The sequence below is a fragment of the Centroberyx affinis genome, unplaced genomic scaffold (assembly GCF_046629955.1).
Source record: "Centroberyx affinis isolate AG114_WGS23_722 - 3 ecotype Tasmania unplaced genomic scaffold, CSIRO-AGI_Caff_v1 ptg001340l_1, whole genome shotgun sequence".
Classification (NCBI taxonomy): Eukaryota; Metazoa; Chordata; class Actinopteri; order Beryciformes; family Berycidae; genus Centroberyx; species Centroberyx affinis.
In genome coordinates, this window is record NW_027279837.1 from 132,241 (window position 1) to 152,961 (window position 20,721).

At 43.6% G+C, this 20,721-nt stretch overlaps 1 protein-coding gene across 3 annotated transcripts in view; it reads left to right on the forward strand.

Moving 5' to 3' along the window:
• The window catches only part of slc4a2b (solute carrier family 4 member 2b), a 36,023-nt gene extending 17,287 nt beyond the window's left edge, over positions 1-18,736 (forward strand). The window contains exons 4-24 of one of the 3 annotated variants that reach the window (XM_071525808.1): positions 1,873-2,041; positions 2,206-2,432; positions 3,150-3,274; positions 4,360-4,580; positions 7,048-7,184; positions 8,706-8,886; positions 9,028-9,163; positions 9,647-9,848; positions 9,993-10,101; positions 10,289-10,473; positions 10,745-10,961; positions 11,094-11,300; positions 11,515-11,663; positions 12,668-12,862; positions 13,331-13,558; positions 14,132-14,221; positions 14,378-14,544; positions 15,485-15,738; positions 16,299-16,468; positions 17,454-17,627; positions 18,611-18,736. In XM_071525808.1, the coding sequence (XP_071381909.1) occupies positions 1,873-2,041; positions 2,206-2,432; positions 3,150-3,274; positions 4,360-4,580; positions 7,048-7,184; positions 8,706-8,886; positions 9,028-9,163; positions 9,647-9,848; positions 9,993-10,101; positions 10,289-10,473; positions 10,745-10,961; positions 11,094-11,300; positions 11,515-11,663; positions 12,668-12,862; positions 13,331-13,558; positions 14,132-14,221; positions 14,378-14,544; positions 15,485-15,738; positions 16,299-16,468; positions 17,454-17,627; positions 18,611-18,691 (3,624 nt within the window). In that variant the 3' untranslated portion in view covers positions 18,692-18,736. The remainder of the gene's footprint in view (positions 1-1,872; positions 2,042-2,205; positions 2,433-3,149; positions 3,275-4,359; positions 4,581-7,047; positions 7,185-8,705; positions 8,887-9,027; positions 9,164-9,646; positions 9,849-9,992; positions 10,102-10,288; positions 10,474-10,744; positions 10,962-11,093; positions 11,301-11,514; positions 11,664-12,667; positions 12,863-13,330; positions 13,559-14,131; positions 14,222-14,377; positions 14,545-15,484; positions 15,739-16,298; positions 16,469-17,453; positions 17,628-18,610) is intronic. The other 2 variants (XM_071525810.1, XM_071525809.1) reach the window with 2 other exon arrangements.
• Positions 18,737-20,721: the final 1,985 nt, after the last annotated feature.

Sequence of the window (20,721 nt, forward strand, 5' to 3'; positions counted from 1 at the left end):
TAATTAAATGTTGAAATGTTGAGTAAGAGCTATGCAGCGCTGGTGATACCTAATTACACTCTGTATTGTCTGTGGTGAAGCTTGTTTTGAAAAAGGCGCTCTTGAATTTTGACGTGTTTTCGTGAAGCTGCTACGGGACAAACTGGTCACTAACTTTAATTCATACTATTTTTACATCATACAACTCATACATATTAATTTGTACTCAGTATTTGGAGTATAAAAAGGACTAAATATTTGACCATTTACCATTTTAGATGTGTAATGAAAATAAACCCCTGTCATTATGGAAGCAAAATTCATACTTGCCTTGTGGTGGAGGTCGCAGAGGTAAAGGTGGAGTCCGTTCATTTCCCTTTTTAGAGTCTCTTGTTGAACTGTCAGAAAAAGTGATTGGATAAGTTTAATGAGGAATTGAAACTTGAGTCAATATTGAATATGTGCCTAAAAGGCTAACCTGTCTTTCCTTTACTCACTCTACTGTTTGTAAGTCTCTTCTGGTCTACAGTTCAATGCAAGGCTTTTTCCTCTCACCTGTGTGTGGCATGTATGTACAGGTCAGAGGAAAACTCCTCGTGGTTCTGTGGGTCATGGGAATCAGAGCTTTTTGCAAAGCTAGTTTGAATCTTGAAATATTTTTTTACACTTGTTTAGGACATGCCTTCATTTTAGCTATGTCCAGAATGATGAACATCATTAAAAACATAAGTATCGTAAATCCAGGATGAATTTTTAAAGTTCCTGTTTACTCTTGCCTTTTACAGATGTAATGAGCTAAATATTTCAAAAGTGGAATAGACCTCTGTACTAGTGCACAGTGGCCAGTTGGAGCTATAGACATGGTCCAAATGATACCCGTTTACATCGTACTCATACATACCAAGTTCCTGTATGGGTTTTCATAGATTAAGTCAGTGTTGAGTTGAATTTATTTAATAGTATATTGCAATTTTTTATGATTATGTCTTGATACAAATTTCCACCGTTTTTGGAAATCTGTTTGAATACTTCTTGGCAGTGTTCCCATATGCCCCTCGTGGGTTTTCATCCCCCCATTTGAGTGTATAGGCTAAACTAGACCACTGTAAATTATATAGGTTTTTTTTTTTTAGCAGTCTGCTGTACATAAAACCATAACTCATCTTTGCCGTTTGCCTCAAAACTGAACTAACCGGGAGCTGCAGGTGGGAGAAGCGTAATTGCATATCATCATGTGCTTGCTGGTGCTCCCTGCGGCGCTGGAGAGAACTTAATATATGGTTGACATGTTGGATGGCCTGAGAACTGTCTGTGGGGGCGTCAGATGACCCGGGACACCATGTCGTCCCCTATGCTCTGCCACAGGAAGGGTTCACCACGGGAGCGGAGGGATCTGTGCAACATCTGCTTTGCCTTGAGGTGGCTGCAGGATAGTCCCGTTAGCCAGGGTGAATCCACTTGCTCTACCCCTCCAGCCCATCCTTATCACAACACCCCACCAGCAGAGCAGGGCGCAGCAGGGCCCGGCGTCCTGCTGCAGGAAAACAGATCTCTTATCATCCACATGATCCCGGTTACACCACAGCATGGAAAAAGTGGAATCGATCAAAGCACATGGCTGTTGTTTCCAATTTAAGGCTAATTTCAAGAACACATGCAATGAGTGGGACCCAGCATATGATGTTGGCCTTATAGCGGCGTATTCGCAGGACCAGAACTCCCTCTAGTGTTGGCTTAAGTGAGAGGCACACATGGACTTTGTTCACAGAAAGACTGAATCAGTGAGCAGTCTTGCCAAATTTAGCAAATGTGTTAACTGAATGACGCTTCCATCTGTCTTTCCTGAGCAATTGGCTGATCTTGTTCTTTCCGTTTCTATTTTTTCCTTTGCAGCCAGACGCTCCTGCTGCCTCATCATTACGGGGGACTCCACGACCAGAAGAGGAGGATGATGGGGACCTGAACAAAGCCTTGGGCGTCCAGCGCTTCCAGCAGATCCTCAGCCCTGCGCCCGTCGTCCCCGATGACCAGCACCGCAACTACCATGAGGAGGACATTGAATGTAGGCATACAGTGGCTCATTCATTCGTCCTTCATGCTTTTTTTTTACGTATATAAAGTGTGTTAAAAAAAAATACTGAATTCAAAATGAGCATCGCCACCTCAGGCCCTCTGTGGACACCACATGACATGTTTGTATTGAGTTTCTGCTGCATCTTCCCCCAGACCACCGTCACTCCTCTCATCACATCCACCGGCCCCTGTCCAAACTGCCCTCTGAGGGACGCAGGAAGAAGAACAGCAAGAAAAGGAAAAAGGACAAAGATCACAAAGGCAGTCCTGGTCCCAGCGGCGGCCCCATAGAGGAAGGAGAGGATGAGGAGGACGAAGAAGACGAGGGTGCGGAGACGAACGTTACTCCCTCTGAGTCAGATGGGGCCAAAGATGTGCAGGTAATCCATTTGACTACATACCAATCTTTTAATGAATTGATAGTGTGGGCCACCCCACTGATAGGAGCTGCCTCCTTGCCTAAAACATTGTCATTTCTATTGGTTTCAATGGAGAGTTTTAGCGTCATAGATTTAAAATGCTGTTTCATACGCTTCTCTACCCTGCCAATTAGAGAAGCGTCAGATGCATGTTATCACAGGGGGGTCACAGTGACTCAAAACCTCTTGAGTTGCTTTGGGACAATGTTCAGTTGTGGGTGACTGAGCTGTCAGGAATGTGCTGCCATTTTGATGGCATGATCCATGGTCTGTTACCCAACCAGGTCACTTGCTGTTGTAGAATTACCATATTTTCCTCTATGAATATTTCAGTATGGCCTTAATCATTCATCAGTGGGTTTCATGTTACACTGATGTTATGACACATCACAAAACATGACCAGTTTTCACCTGATCAAAATGTAACTATATTTAAACAGCATTCACTGTTGTAAAAGCTGTAAAACATCTTTGGAATAAGTGATTTTTCTTTAATTTAACTGTGCATTTGTGCATTTATCTGTTCAGTTTTTTATTCCTTTTAGGCTTTCTGTAGGCTTCTTCTGTCCTTAAACTTGAACTGTGTGATGCTGAGCACACTCAAACTGTCAGCTCACTCAGCTTCTGTTTCAGTATTAGTGCTTAAGCAGTGCTCCCGTACTCTGTTTACCTCCACAGTTCTTTGTTTCGGATGAAGACAACGTGGCCAAACCTGGCAAAGAGAGCCCCCGCCTGGCCCGCGAGCTGGACATCGTACCACAGTCTGGCGAGGGTGCAGACACTGACGAAGCAACCTCCACAGAGTGAGTCAAGGAATGGTTTCTTAAAACACTTCAATATTGTTGCATTGTTAGTCTAGTACTAGGACTAAGGACAGAAAAAGGGGATGGGAGGTGCAGAATTTGCTTTGGCTCATAATCATGCCTTACCTGCTGCGATGATTGCGTAATGCATGTTTTTGTCATGTTGCTGAAATGTTCTCACAGCCACTCAGTAACATTGTTCTGATTGGGTGAGACCGCTCAGGCGCATGTCTCATTGGCTGGTGAAGTACACACTGTACGTTACCAAGTCCCAGGCATCTAGTGGGCATGCTGGGCCTAATCTGACCGACCCAAATAATCCTCCTCTCAGAGACCCATATATCACCTGTCTCTATAGAAAACACTGGCCTCTAGGCCAACACACCTCTCTAGCCCCAGGCTCCACCTATGGCATTTATTGTTCCTCCTCATCAGTGCTGAAGCTGGTCTGGGATAAAGCCTTGTGTACGCCCTTTACTCATTTTCAATCTATCGGAGAGAATCTTAATCACAGAGGATTCATATTTGTGAAATATTCCAATATAAGGGGGAAGATAGTTGAGTCAAAAAGTTGTTTTTTGTCTGCTACTTGTCGTGAGATATTGAGGAGAATTTACATTTGAAGGACGGTGAGTTTATGATGTTTGTATCCAGCTTGCTTTGGAGGGTTTATCTTAATAGATTCTCAATGAGCATCTGTTCCCTCCATTTCTGCCTATTGTTTATACCATTTTAAAGTACATTTACATTTTTTGCATTTAGCTGAGAGATTTGAGATTATTAGAAGAGTGCAAGGGTCAGAGCCATAGTGCACTGACAATATTCCTGTGACAAAAGAATGATCATGTGCTAGGAAAATAAATTAAGTGTTAAGAGTGGTAGAGGAGGTGACGTGCGGTACTTCGTGAAAAGTAATCTTTTTATGATTTCTGTAACTAGTTTTCACCTTGTACTTTTAAAAGTTCTGTGTGGAGAAAGTGTTAGATCAACCAAAGACAAAGTAACTTAAATACAGTCATTCTTCTGTCACTCGATTTCTGAGCTACAACTTTTGTCTTGCTTTTCCTTCACTCTGCTTTATTCAGTAAACCAGCCTCATCCGACACCTCCGGTCCTGCTCTCCACCCAGTGCCACCCGAACACATACCACTGACCCGGGTCTCCTCTGCCAGCCGCGGCTACGACCTGCAAGAGCGCCGGCGCACGGGCAACATGACGGGCGCCGAGCAAGCCAAGTACCAGCGCATTCCTACCGACGAGAGCGAGGCTCAGACCCTGGCCTCTGCTGACCTGGACGGCATCAAGAGTGAGTGTGGACAAATCAGAAGCTTTGATATCACTTTTCTGTCCTAAAATCTGTCGGTAGGTGTATGTAGGTAATTTGGTGTACACTTTTATCCAAAGCAACATACAGTATTATGAATACATACATAGTTTATTATGGGTGGTCTCTATGGCAACTGAACCCCTAACCCTGGCAGGGTTAGTGCAATGCTCTATGCATTGAGATACATAGGACCACATTGTAAGTGTGCGTGCATATATGTGTGTTTGGAAGGGCTCAGGGGTATTTCATGAAGAAATCAATTTTTTAAAATGGTTATATTATGGGTGTTTGAGTTTTTCGTATCGGTCCTTGTCTGTTGTCTATTTGGAGACTTATGGGAGTTCAGTGCTGCTTAAATCTTACAAATTTACCTGAAAGTGTTTGGCATTAAGCAACTGTACCAGAGGTAGATTTGTTTTGTTAAATTTTATATCATCAAGGAATTGATATATACTGTATTACTGTTTCTTTGTGTGTGTGTGTGTGTGTACACAGTATGTATGTATGTTTTTCAACAACTTAGATCCAACATAGTTGTGTGATTACACTGGTGGGATATCATTGAAGTCTCTGGCTTTTCCCGTCAGAATGGGGTGGGGTGGTGGTGGGGGGGGGTTGCATTAATGAGGGGCACCATAAGTCCTTCTACGTTGCAGTCGGAGCCCCGCTGCCCTGTGACGTTCCCGCCCCCCAGCCCAGTGTGGGGGCTGCGGTCAGGGGCAGGGTGATTTACGTCAGGGGGCCGACCCCTCAGCAGAGAGCAGCAGCTTATCAGAGAGTGTGGCAGACAGACCCGCGTTATTAAATTAGCCGTTCCCGCTGTCAGCTGAGGCCCCTGGAATCAGGCCCGATGGTGGCTAATTGAGAAACCTGGCCCTCAGTTCACAACCTCGGAGTCATTAGTGGAGCGAAACAAGGGGAAGAGCTAAGTAGTCTGGAGCACAAAATACAGAGGCTATGGATGGAGATATGGGCTTGATATGTGCCCAGATACTTGGGTCATTATGGAGCTTAGTGACACAAAGGGTAGAGCCTCCCCAAAGGTCCATCGCTAGTTATTCCTCTGTATCTTCTTTTATCTGCTTCCCGCCACAGTAAATCATCCTGGGAAAGTGGCTCTGTGGCTGGCTGCTGCTCAACAATAGGAATTATTAGATCACTGTCCCTCCCCTTTTGTTCGACCTGAGCGAGTTAGCACCTCTGCTCGCTAATGCATTCTGATAGTTTCGACCCACAGAAGGTCAGGCGGCGGTCAAGAAATGGCAACTTTTTCCGCTTTGTCAAAACCTGCCGTGTGCACAAGGCACAGACTCAAGTGTGTGCAGTGTAGGGTCACGTAGCCTGATGGCCGTGCCAGCTGAAGCCCTACGCCCACCACAAATCTCCTCTTCCTTCAAGAGCCACATGCCAGTCAGGCCCCCTCCTACTCCACGGTCTGCCCCGACCTTCACTCACACACCAGCAGACACATCATGGAGTTACTTGACAATGGACATTATTAGTAAAAGTTGTACCTGGAAGAGTGAAGTAAAAGTAAACCTGGAAATGCAAGGATAGCAACTGGACAGCCTGGACATCTCATTCTTTAGGACAAAAATCTTTTTTTTTTCCTATTCGAGGACTGCCTGGTTTTTAGGTAATGAGTTTAAACATTGATGAAGAACTACAAAAGCCTCACTGTTTGTTACATAGGACACACAGAGGCTGATAAAGGTAAGGCATTGTTGAAGGGAATTTCACTGCACTGCTCATAAGATTTTGTATTATTGTGTTATTGTGATATTGTTATGTTTGTTGCTGATGTGGGGCTTGTTTTGTTGAGAATATTTGGCATGCATTTAGGGATCACCCCTTTTCTTTTTTTGGAGCATTTGAGCGAAAATTTGCTCTTTTTTTTTTTTTTTCTTATTGCTGGGTCAAGTTGAGGGAACCAACAGAGTTTTTGGCAACAGTTCCTCTGATCCTTCATCTCCAGCACCTGACGTTCCCTACCCACACTGTTTCAGTCTCTCTCCATGTCCCTTTCAATGCTTGGTGTGCTGCCAGCATGGGTAACCCTACTCCCTGCTGTGGGACCACAAGAACAAAAGCAGAGCGGCCTGGCCCTCTGTGACTTGGTGGGCTGAGATTTGATCTTGGGGCCAAAGGTCAACGCAGCGCAGGTTGAGAGCTGCAGAAGCAAATTGTACCACACTGTAAAATGATGTGACTTACCTACTGTACAGAGACTTAATTCCCAGTTTCTGTTCAGTGTTGCATGGATCTCATTTTATTAAATTCTATATGATATCTTTCAGTTTTGGCTAAAGTGTCAGATTATGAGCCAAATGCGTATCTACCCTTCAGAGAGCCTAATATTGAAGGTGTCTGTCGTTCAACGTCAATCCCAGTCATTAAACTGCATTCTTTAACACATTTCACCTTTCTTGTCTTCTCCCTCTTCCAGGCCATCGTTTCGAGGATGTACCTGGTGTGCGCAGACACCTGGTCAGAAAGAGCACCAAGGGACAGGTGGTGCACATCGGCAAGGACCACAAAGAGCCCAGCACTCGCAGCCGTAAACAGGACCACACCCCACATGAGGTGAGACACTGCCTGAGATGGCTTGTCATCCCCACCCTCTAGGATTAGGCAGGACATGCATCACTTAATGCCGGCTAACGCAGAATTTGGTTGATTCTTGCCTTGGTGTTAGCACATCTTTTTAAGTTTTATCAGTGTCTGTAAATTGATTTATGGTAAAAGTGTACTTTTGTTGTTTGAGAGGTCGAGTAGTTGCGTTTTTCAAGTTTTCCTGTAGGAATATCTTTCTATTTTGGCCACAGTAAATTCAGCTGTAATATAATATGGTTGAAAAAAGCTTGCTGGGCCTATTTTTGTAATCCTTATGTTCTACTTCAGGTTGTGCTTTATTACCCCAAAATATAATCAGGAATCATGGCAAATCCTGGGAAATGTTTTCCCTTCTTTCCCTCTCTCAAATTTAACACAGCCCCCTCTCCTTTGTGGATGGGACAGGGGGCGCAATTAAAAATGAATGAATGAGTTCTTTCCTTTCACACACGGAAAAGAAAAGGGGGAGAGAGGAGCTTAGGTAACCAGACACTGGGAGCTCCTGAGAGAGGGAGCCATGTTTTATTAACACACACAGACTCGGGCCCCCAGCAGCCCAGGTAAACAACAGGTCCCTGTCAGGTGGGTGTGAGTGCAAGTGTGTGTTGTTGAGGAAGAATTGCGTGCAGGTGTGTGCGTGTGTATGTAGAAAAGTGAGGGTCCCCTCCTCCGTGCCGGTGTCGGCTGTATCAGTGTTTGAGTCCATTCCTCCACCCTCTCGCTCCTCCAGTCGTTACCGGTGGTTCTGTACCGCTCCGCCTCGCGGCCTGACGGCATCCTGCTGGACTTCTCCAGCTACATGGCTCACCACCAGAAGGTTTGACCAGTGTGAACGTGTTTTCACAGGCATGCAACTGTGGTGTATTGGCACAACAAGGGCAAATTAAGTGAGATTGTAGTGTTTTCCAACCTATATTTTGGTCTGTTTTGGTCCATTTCACAGGTGATTGTGACTGACCAGCATGGTGTTTTATTAATCGCCATTTGACAAACGTTTGATTTTGAGAGGAGGCTGCTGTGGCTGTATGGTGTGATGATGCACAACATCTGTGTCCTCTCCTCCAAAGTTTTTAATGTATCATCTGCTGTGTTTTCACTAGTTTTGTATTTTTAGCTTAACTTTAGTCTAAGTTGGATTTCCAAAGGGTAATAACATTGACAAGTTTACCTTTTTGTGAGTTGACTGCTTCAAATAACCCCAATGATACACTGGTAAGCATGTAGGCTGTTTTTTGATGTGGACATGCAGTTTGGTTTCCTAGGCAAGATGCTCCACTGAAGTCACCACCACTACATCAACTTTGAGCATACCAACTGACCAATTGCTAGCGCCTTGGGTTGACTACTTACGTCAAGATATTCAGCATTAATATTTGGCACATGCTTGAAGTGCATGCTGTTTTGTCTCAGGACATCCTCCACGATCTTAACCCCACCTCACCTACACCTCACTCACTGCCTGTATGTGTTTCTTTGTCACGCTTCTCCCAGGTCTTTGTGGAGCTGAACGAGCTGACCATGGACAAGAACCAGGAGATGCAGTGGAAGGAGACGGCTCGTTGGATCAAGTTTGAGGAAGATGTGGAGGAGGAGACTGACCGCTGGGGGAAACCCCACGTGGCCTCGCTCTCCTTCCGCAGTTTGCTGGAGCTCCGCAAGACCATCTCACACGGTGAGAGACTGGCATGTGTGTGTCTGAGAGAGAGAGAGAGAGAGACACAGAGGGACACAGAGAGGGAGAGAGAGACAGAGAGTTAGTTCATATGTGACTGAACCCACTGTGATGTGTGTGTGTGTGTGTGTGTGTGTCCAGGAGCTGTGCTGCTGGACCTGGACCAGAAGACCCTGCCTGGCATCGCCCACCAGGTGGTGGAGCAGATGATCATCTCTGACCAGATCAAGGCTGAGGACCGTGCCAACGTCCTGAGGGCCCTGCTGCTTAAACACAGGTGACAGGCAGCACCAGGCTGCAGCACCAACCTAGTAGAGATTCCTATTTAAAGGGGCGTGTTAAGTAATCTATGACCTGTATCAGCATCTATTGGCAACCAGAGGGAATTGCAACAACATGGATATAACTTATCTCCTCCTACACAAGTCTCTGGCTCAACCCGCCACCCCTCCTGCCCCCTTAAGCTATGCTGGCCTAAACAATTAAGTCATATTTCTCAATAGAGATGAGTAAGCTAATTAGAGCAGAAAAATCTAGTGAAGAGACACACTGACATAGGGCTACACATTGACTTCATGACTAATGCTAATTTATACTGATTATTGGCAATCGGTGTTCGTTTTAAGGGTGAAAGGACGAGTAGCTATTAAACTGTCTCCTCTCACTGCTGCATGCTTCCTGCTACTAGGTGGCTTCATGCCTGGTCACTGCCTCTCTTCCTCCTGCTCACCCTGTCTGTACCTCTCGCTGCTTCCCCTAGTCACCCGAGCGATGAGAAGGAGCACAGTAGCCCTTTCCCCAGGAACATCTCCGCAGCCAGCCTGGGCAGCCTGATGGCCCACCACCACAGTGCCAACCACATCCATCAGCCAGAGCCGTCCGTCACCGACCCTCTAATGGGCACCACGAACGTCGCAGGGGAGGCAGACACACGCATCGACGTGGAGAAGAACGAGGTCCAGGTAGGTCCAGGTCTGATGATGTAAAAATTGGATGCCCTTATTTGCCTGAAGTTGTTTTCCAAAAAGTCTGATGGTTTCTAATTCTGATGGTATTCAAGTATTGTCTGCATGGTCCTGATTGGTCCTGTTGCTTGCCGTTTCCAGCAGAAGGAGTCCACCCCGATGCCTGGCATGCATCGGTCCAAGTCCAAACATGAACTGAAGCTGCTGGAGAAGATTCCAGAGAACGCTGAGGCCACAGTTGTCCTTGTGGGTGAGTTATCTCCTACTAACCATAGAAGAGCTTGTTTGCACATAAGCTACTACAAGCTACTAGTCAGAATACAATATTGAAATCCACCTAACCCTCTTATATCACTGCTTCTATTGCTTTTGTTCTTTCGTCTTTAATTGCGTGTGTAGTACTGTGTGCATGTTGACTGTTGTCCCGGGTCTTCCAGGCAGCGTGGACTTCCTGGAGCAGCCCACCATGGCCTTTGTCCGGCTGCAGGAGGCAGTGGAGCTGGACTCTGTACTGGAGGTCCCTGTGCCTGTCAGGTTCCTCTTCGTCCTGCTGGGACCCCCCAGCACCAGCATGGATTACCACCAGATAGGACGCTCCATCTCCACACTCATGTCTGACAAGGTGAGTGAAGTGTAGATTGGGAGGAAAATTTACTTTTTTTGTCCAACAGCCACAAAGTTTTATGTTTTCAAAATTTCATTAGCCATTTTACCAGCCTGTTTGAAAATAGAAAGGAACCTCAAAATGATGGTTTGTTACCTTCTAAGGTGCCTGGTAGACTAAGTTCAGCTATATACAGAAGAGGAATAATATACTTTTCCTGCTCATAGCTTGTTTCAATACTCATGAAAGATCAGTTAAAGGATTTGTGTAAATCTGAATCTCCATCTAGCACTTCCATGAGGCAGCCTACCTGGCGGACGACAGACAGGACCTGCTCAACGCCATCAACGGCTTCCTGGACTGCAGCATTGTGCTTCCCCCTTCTGAGATGGGCGGGGATGAGCTACTGCGCTCTGTCGCCCGCTTCCAGAGGGAGATGCTCCGCAAGAGGGAGGAGCAGGAGGTCAAACTGTTGGCCAAGGAGCCCAAGAGCCTTGAAGATAAAGGTGAGCATTTCCTCCTCAATCTTTTGGCCCTTATAAAACAAGTATTTTCAAGTTTTGGGGATATCCTATGAAACTTTACACAACATGTTATTTGAAATGCAATTAATGACCTGTTCTTTTTCCGTCACCCAGAGGCCCTGCTCACGCCTTTGAAAAAATCAGACGACCCCTTACAGCGCTCCGGACGTCCCTTCGGCGGGCTGATTCGAGATGTACGTCGCCGTTACCCAAAGTACGTCAGCGACTTCAAGGACGCCCTGAACGCTCAGTGCATGGCTGCCGTTATCTTTATCTACTTTGCTGCCCTTTCCCCAGCCATAACATTTGGAGGCCTACTGGGTGAGTTACATGTGGGAAAACAAAATTTGACCCACTGTGCATTCACTATGAACACACAAACTCCTCCATTGTCTCCACTGTCAAACTCATCCTTGCTTTTGTAAGTGTAATAATGGTTGAGTTGATAAAGCATTAATGGTATTTTTAAGTAGTAGCCATTGTTCCCCCCGGGTGTTTCATTAGGTGTTAATGGGCTGTGTATGTCTGTTGCTAGGTGAGAAGACGGAGGGTCTGATTGGTGTGTCTGAGCTGATCGTGTCAACGGCAGTGCAAGGCGTCGTCTTCTGCCTGCTGGGGGCTCAGCCGCTGCTCATCGTGGGTTTCTCCGGACCCCTGCTTGTCTTTGAAGAAGCCTTTTATTCTGTGAGTTCATGTCCATCAGTTTACAATATCTTAAGACTATGAAGTCCAACTCACGTTGTACCATATGTGAGATTCGAATTCGAATTGCACACCGTACCTTTTATACATTTTCTTTTTCAATTTTTTTGTCTTTAACTTTAAGTGTCTTATAAACATCCATTTCTCCTCTTTCCTTATTTTTTTTATTTTTCCTCATTACTTTTCTAGAACTTTGCTCTTTTACATGATCATTTCTCACTATGGTTCTGCACTCCTAACACTCTTGTAATGATGGTGAATTTAAGCTTATTCCACTATTGCACTCATTCCAAGTGACTCAGGATGATAACATCAGCAAAACGCCTACAATTCAAAAACCTGGTTGAGAAACCCGGTATAATTAAAGGATAAGGCTGGTGTTTTTTAATGCATTGCTTACTGTCAACAAATCCTAAAAAATGAAAATAAAAAAATGAAATATGCTGCTGCTCTGGGCAGCATATTTCATCATCGTGATGCACCGGCCTGGCCGACTTTATCCTCAAACAACTTAATAAGCCGGTTGTAAACACTTTGCGATCTCGGGAAAGTAGTTCCATAGCACTGAAAATAGTCCCCGGCGTAATGAAGAATTTGTTTCTATTTCAATTTGATTTGGTAATAACTACAACAGCCTGACTTTTTGTGGTAACAGTTAGCGATTTTTAAAACTGAAACTACTGTATGTCTTTGTGAGCTGTATTTCAAGGTTTTTAGCTTACAATTGGAGCCAATGACTTCCGGGTTGACGGCTAGTCAACTTTCTGACGGGAAGTCAGAAAGTAACGGGAGTAGAGCAAACGCATTGTTGATTTTGTTATTTTCATAGGATTTGTTGACGGTAAACAATGCATTAAAAAACACCAGCCTTATCCTTTAACTGCTTATATGTATTGTATGCGTTTGTTGTTTTAATGCAAGTTTTCATGCCTGCTATGGAAATGTGAGATAACTAACATTTATTGAATGTGCCTGTGTGCTTACAGTTCTGCAAAGGGAACGAAGTGGAGTACCTGACGGGCCGTGTCTGGATCGGGGTCTGGCTCATCATCATCGTGATCGTCACAGTGGCCTTTGAGGGCAGTTTCCTGGTCCGCTTCATCTCCCGCTTCACCCAGGAGATCTTCTCCTTCCTCATCTCCCTCATCTTCATCTGCGAAACCTTCATTAAGCTTGGCAGGGTACACCTGAGACTTGAAATAACAACTCTAATTACAAGAAGTTTTTGTTGGCATGCTGGGGGTTTACATCCGTGACACTGAATTGAACTGACTAGTTTTTGGACAATGTTCAAAACTTGGGGTCGAAATGAGTATGTTTTTCTAGCAAGTGCACTTCCAAAATCTTTTGTGATTGACTGGCCTTGAAAGTTAAATGGATTGAGAGTTTAACTATTATCCAGGCTCATGATTTTGGAAGGCTGCTATTTTTAGAGCTTTATGGCTCAGACTTCAAACGGATTTGGTTATGGACTAATCTCCTTTCCCAGAAAGTGTGATTGTGGTCCCTAAAAGTGTGATGAATGCTAATCCCTCTGAGGCATTGATAAAGTAATCACTGTAGATGTCTGTGTGTAGTGTGTGTACTATGTGTTGTGGCAGGCCATGAAATGCTGTGCATTAATGTGAGCCCTCTGTGTCACCTGGCAGATTTTCAAGGAGCACCCACTGAAACGCTGTTCCCTTGACAACAGCACAGAAGGGGACGCCTCATCAGAAAACATCACACTAATGCTGAGCAACAGCAACAGCACTGTGATGGTGAAGGTCCAAGGCGAGCCCAACACTGCGCTGCTTTCTCTAGTGCTCATGGCTGGAACCTTTTTCATCGCCTTCTACCTACGCAAGTTCAAGAACAGTGCATTCTTCCCTGGAAGGGTGAGGCCCTAAACTTACTTTAATACACCAAAGATACTGAATACCGCTGTGACATCAATCCCTTTGTATATCATTCATTAAACTTTCCTTGAACCTTCCATCATCATACATTTGGGGTTGTATGTTTTTAGACTGACTACAAGAAATCCTTTGTACTGTATGTCCAAACCCCTCAGGAATGGAGATCGCTCCAAAAATGGCATCCTCCTGAACAATATAAAAGAATATGCACATCAATTCATACTAGATGCTTGCTGTGAGAACAACATGAAAAATGAAATAGAGCCCACACACTGAAATCCTCCAACACACCATTTTTTGACAACATTTTGAGCTGGACCTGATGAAGAGCCAAGTGCACACACATGCAATCTAAAATGCTCTATAACAGTCTAATTTGTATTTTGAATGTTTTTAGTGTCAGGTCTCAACAAGGAAATTACAATCAATTACAATCCACAATAGTTGAGTGGATTGTGAAATACACATCTTCGTACGTCTTTCTGATTGTTGTTTGATATAATATATAAAGGAGCCAGTTCTGCTCACACTGTCCCGTATTCTGGTGTTCAGTTCCGTAGGATTATTGGAGATTTCGGAGTACCTATCGCCATCCTCATCATGGTCCTGGTGGACTACAGCATAGAAGACACCTACACACAAGTGAGACTCAAATACTTGGATTTGTATCATTTGTAACAGAGTCCATTTTCCTTTGGCCTCTCTTTCATTTAATTCCCAAACATACAGATCACAAACCTTTATCATCTTGGTTTTCTCTGCCAATAGTCTTACTGCTGTCTTTCTCCCTCCGTCCAGAAACTGAGTGTTCCCAGCGGTTTCTCAGTAACAAGTCCCAAAAAGCGTGGCTGGGTCATCAATCCTCTTGGTTCTGAAGGAGAGTTCCCCATCTGGATGATGTTCGCCTGTGTGCTGCCTGCTCTGCTGGTCTTCATCCTCATCTTCATGGAGACCCAGATCACCACGTGAGTAAAGCCGCCATCATGTCGTATGGGAATAAGCATCAGAACAGGCTCAAAGACGGCTCAAAGCACGGAAGGGTTGACGTGTTCGAACTTGTTTGAAGCCATAAACGTCATCATTGAAGTTTTCTGTACACTGTAGTTGCTCAGCTGTTTCACCCCAACATGCACTTAATGAGTGATTAGATTTGAACATTACAACGTCAAACACAAGCAGGAAATCCATTCACATAGTTGTGTCCTGCCGAGGCGTCATTAACACAAAATGACCTATGTGATGAAAATTGTTCATTTGGTTCGTTTTAGTTGAAATGAATACATCATTCACCACACTTGACTGCAGTTTCAATGTGCAACCTGAAAGCTGATGGGAATGGGATTTTCGAGTAGGATTTACAACCTTGTAGCAAGCGATAATGTAATAACTGCCAGATGATGTAATAACTTATCAAAATATAATGTCCCTCGAAATGGGTCAAAAATATAATAAAACCTGTTAATGTAATGAATTACCAGATAATGTAATAACATCATTAGACTGATATTGTAATAATAATAATTTAAAAAAAAGATTACACCCCTTACTTATGGGGTAGTAATGCTGGTTAATGTAATAATGTAACAACTGATAATGTAATAACAGCCAAATAATTTAATGAAATGTCCCTATAAATGTTATCAAACATGACATCATCAGGAAAAAAAATATTACAATATCAGGTTGTATTTTTTACTCATTTAAAGGGACATTTCATTACATTTTTACAAATTATTACATTACCTGGCAATTGTTATTTTAAAGGCATGCAGGCAGTATTCTACTATGGAAGCGAAGAAAACTCACTTTTTTTTCACTTTACTGGTAAAGACAAGAAGAATCTTTTTGGCCAGTCTTTTTGGTTGTCACCATTTACCCTCTTGTCTGTCTCCCACCTTTGTCCAGTCTGATAGTGAGTAAGAAGGAGCGGATGCTGGTGAAGGGTTCAGGTTTCCATCTGGACCTGCTGCTGATCGTAGTGCTGGGGGGCAGCTGTGCCCTTTTCGGCCTGCCATGGATGGCTGCTGCAACCGTTCGCTCTGTAACCCACGCCAACGCCCTCACTGTCATGAGTAAGGCCGTTGCCCCCGGAGACAAGCCTCGTATCCAGGAAGTGAAAGAGCAGAGGGTTACAGGATTGCTGGTGGCCATCTTGGTTGGTGAGTGTCAGACATTAAAAGGAATCATAGCTATTGAACAGAAAGTGTGTGTGAACATATGATTAGGTGGAGTGCAACTCTCTCATTACTGTTGTCACCCATTATTAAAGGGAAAATAAAGTGGCCCAAAAAGCCAAAAAAAAATGTCTTTTTATATCAAAAACCCCATTTTATACCTTCCTGGAAAACTTTTTAGGAGTTGCAGCATTGTGTATCTGTGGGCATATATAAAATTTGCAACCAATCATATCGTCATTGTTTTGCCTCCCCACCCCATCTTATAAAACCAACTTTCAAAGTAGGATGAGTGGCTAAAATATTCCTCCCTCCTGCAGCATCATTGACGTGGGTGATGGAGGTTTTGAAGGAGAAATGCAGGCTAATATCCTGTCCAGTTCTTCTGAGTCAATTTCCATGTTTGCTGTGGTCCACTGCTGCACTTTTGAATGACCATTCCCCACATTGTGTTTCAACCAGAAATATGTCACATCACAGAAGCAAGACACTGTTGAAATGCCCTTTCACGTTGTCTTTAACCCTCTCCACTCCCCTCTCCCAAGGCATGTCCATCGTCATAGGACCCCTGCTGCGTATGATCCCCCTGGCGGTGCTGTTTGGTATCTTCCTCTACATGGGTGTGATGTCACTCAATGGCATCCAGCTAACAGAACGCATGATGCTGCTGCTCATGCCGCCCAAGTACCACCCTGACCACACCTACGTCCGCAAGGTGAGAGACTCGGTGATGAGGCTGAGCGGAAATTTGCTCCAAAAACAAATTATCATTTGAAGCTGCATTTGGCAACTTTGCACTTTGGTGACTCCAAATGGCAGGAAGGAGGAAACTGCTTGAAAAATTAAAATTTCAATACCCAGAAATCATTTAGGGTGATGTCAGTAAAATGCACACAGCACACTGATGTTTACCAGCTCAGCCGGCCTGTGATGCTTTATACCAAAGGGACAAGAGAGGCAAGAGGCAAGAGTCCAGCTTTCTCTGGATGGAGCGCTCGCTTGCTGCTGTTTAGGAAACAGTTCGTATTTCACTCTTAAGTTTCACTTCATCACTTCCAGTGGGAAGAGAGGATTTCCCGCCAGTGACCATACCTGACACCGGAATTTTCATTTGGGTAAATGGGACGAATTTACAAGGTGTCATTTAGGGCGGGTGAGGCGCTCTTCTCTATTGCAACCCTTTGTGATTTAGGCTGAAAAGACGGCCGAGTGCAGCTTTAAGAAATAATAAAGTGATCAAATAATCAAGTGTTAATGACACCAGACTGTAAAAAAAACAAAACGTGTTGATCAAATTAGATTTGCAGTCATGGAAATTACATGTAAAATGATAAAGTGAAAATACAGTGTCATCATAAACCTAGGATAAATCCTGAAAAATCAGGAGGTTACAGTTGCTTCTTTCAAAAGCCACCAAAAGTGACCAAGTGGAAGTTATTTATTTAAAGAAATCTGTTCCCTGAAGAATAAAATATATGTAAATATCTGAAGCATCATAACTATATTGTGAGCCACAACATCACTGTAAATTTGTTTCCTCTAAAACAGCACTACAACGATGATACTTTCAAGATCAGGCCTAATCCTGAGTACATGTTATCGTTTACGTTGGAGCCCTGCTTAACGCCCGATCTGTATCTGGTATCTGGTCTCACTTTGAGTGCTGTCGCTCATCACATGAACGGTGTTTGTGTGCCCAGGTCCGGACGCTGCGGATGCACCTGTTCACCTGCATCCAGGTGGTGTGTCTGGCAGCTCTGTGGGCCGTCATGTCCACCCAGGCGTCGCTGGCCTTCCCCTTCGTCCTCATCCTCACCGTCCCCGTCAAGATGCTCCTGCTGCCCCGCATCTTCACTGTCAGAGAGATGATATGTGTAAGTCAGCCACAGGGAGGCGCAGTACGCTAGCTTTGTACACCTGCACTATTCCCTAAACTATAGAAATGCACTTGTTCATATTATAGCACATATTATGCCACTGTTTTGAAATGTAATTAGCTCAAGACAAGAATTTTGTCAAAGGAAAAATCCACCCAAAACCCTACCTTGCATTGTACCTTGCATTTCTGGGTCCATTGTATTTTTCTTATTCCTATGGATAAATGAGCAAACATACACAATGTGACATCATATCAACATATTTCCAGTGCAACTACAATGGAGTTTGATAGCAGAAATTTTTACAGCTATCTAAAACATGAACAGGTTTTGGTGTTAGTCCCTCAGAATCAAAGAGCAAGGGCTCCTTTCTAGACTAATTTTGCACCGATGTTCAACAATCATACAGGGAGAAATCCATTGTAGAAGAGGCAGAGAGACCACCAGTAGCCTCAATAGACCAGAATGCAATGCAGCCACAGCTTGTGTCTTTGCAGATCAGTAATGTGTGAAATATAACGCCCTTTTCCACAGTATTGTGCTCTCTCTACTCTCACTTTTTCTCAACTGAAGAAACTTACTATCTCTCTAGCTCTCTCCACCTACAGCACAGAGAGCCCCTTTCTCCGGGAGTTGTAAAAATGCATTCTGGGAAATGTAGTGAATCACTAACTGAAGTAGAAGTAGACGAGGCAGGTTGAGAGAAAGTTGATATAACAAAAGAGTAAATTACAACACTTTATCACAAAATAACTCCTGGAATGCATTGAACATCACAGATTGATGATATATAACAGTGTAAGAGTATCCAAGGGTGGAATTTTCCTTTTAACAAAATTTTTCAAATGTATTGTAATAACATATTTTTACTTGAGTTACCTAAGCTTAAACTGAGCTTTATAAGTGTTTAAAGTGCACAGTCTCTACCGCTTTTACTTGCTCTACTGTACTCTGAATAAAGTTCTCTTCTCCTCTTCCAGCTCGATGCGGACGATGCCGAGCCGAAGTTCGACGACCGAGAGTGTCACGATGAGTACTCGGAGATGCACATGCCCGTCTAACCTACGACAGGCCCTCACACGCACCACACTCTCCTCTTAGCGGACACCAAAATCTGTCAATCACTCAACCAACCAATGAGACGGGGGGGGGGGGGGGGGGGGAATCCGGCGACTGAGTCCCACAAACTCTTTCACAGCAATTCGATGCCGCCTCACTGTATGCTGTCGGCCCTTTTCCAACCATCACTGAGACGAGAAAGCACATCGGCTCGTTCCTCGGAGATCTGGCGGAAGCTCTTTCACTATTTAACTTCCATCTCAGCAGATTCACGGCCCAGCCTATGCCACCCTCACATCAATAGGAGGATGGGTTTTTTTTTTTTTTGGTTGTTGTTATTCTGCAGCACTTTGTGGCACAAAGAATGAATATCAGCTGGGGAGATCAAACAGTCGTTAGCGTGCGTGTTCGTAATATACTTTTTGTTTTTTAATATTTCAGGGGACAAGAGATTCCAAATCAACCGATGTGATCTCAAAATGCTCAAAATTGAATGCAATTACAGTAGATAGATTTTGCAGACGATGATTCATTTTCAGCCCTGAAAGGTTGCTCTGATTCACATTGAATATGTGGAGGATATATGGGATACATTCCTTATTTTAACATAGAGTTATCGCTATTCAAGTTTGTCGCTTTTTCATGTTTTGCTCTTTTTAATAAGCTCACTTAAGCGCCTTATGAAGGAAATAAAAGGTATACTGAGAGGTTTTTTTTTTTTTTTTTTTTTCATTTTGCCTTATTTTAGACAGCAGATCACTTTAGCAGCCTCTTGAAGCTCATGGCACTTTTTAAGACACCAAATCTGTTTGACTTAATACTGTATTTTATGTAATCATTTTATATTTCTTTAGTGTCCTCTTGGGCCCATCATATACTTGCCCATAAAAATCAATGTTGCTTTAGCTTGCCTCTTAAATAACCCTATCTCCAACTGATTTTTAAGCTTATCTGTCTTTTCTGTATTCAAGCAGTTTAGTGTAGCTGCTGGTTATATTGCTTGGCTTTATTACAATCAGACAAAACACCTTGGTGGCTGGTGTATTCTGTACCTGCAGTAAACAAAGTTCACCAGTAGAGGGAGCTCTGACAGGACTGTTGTGCTGTTGTACCAAAAAAGTACATGGGAAAAGTACACATTTCTCACTACACTAATGTAATGGCATCACAGCTTTCAGTACACACTCATATCACACAACACTTTTCATAAGTAGAAAGTTAACATAGTGGCATACCAATACTTTCATTGTGTTATTTAATGTTGCGGTTTATTTCATGATATATGTTTGTTTTTTTTTGCTGACCCCCCTGCCTGCAGAGTGTATCTTGTAAAGGCACTAATGTAAAGTTTATGTTTTTGAGTTGCTTGAGGTCTCACTTGGTGTAGTCAAGAAGTCTGTTTGGTAAATGGGAGAGCACTAATTTATTGGTTTCTTTGTCTAAAGTGCCAAATGTCTCATGTAAATAGTTTTGTGGTCAGAACAATCAACTTCAGTTCAGTCATCTCACTTCCTAAACCACGTTGTTGTTTCTTAAGGTGCGCAAGGGGGTTCAGCATGAATTAACTCTATTTTTTTACAATACAACATTCCACAGTATATCCTAAGGTCATTTTACATCTTTTCTATTTCACTGGCGTGAACTAATAGTTTGAAACGGTAGCATACAGCATTTCATTCGCAATCATGAGTGAACTCAACCAAATTTCCACGCAATCTGTGTAGACAATCTCAATACTTGTGCATTGCTGAGAGGGAAGGCTTTAAAAAAAAAAAAGTGTTTTTAAGAATGGTTTATGTCTGGTGTAGGAGTTACAAATGTATCCGTGTATCGTCAATTGGTTAAAGCTTTGACCGTGTCAAAAAAAAAACCTAGATCTTTGGTCCTCTGTTATTCTCAGATGTGTGTAATGCAGACACTACGTTTCACCTCACTCTAAACTGCCCTGTCCCATCTCATCATAGTCTTGTCTGTGTTGTGATCTTGTGCCTGTTGGTGTCACAAAGTTGCACAAAATCTCAAGTGCCTGCGG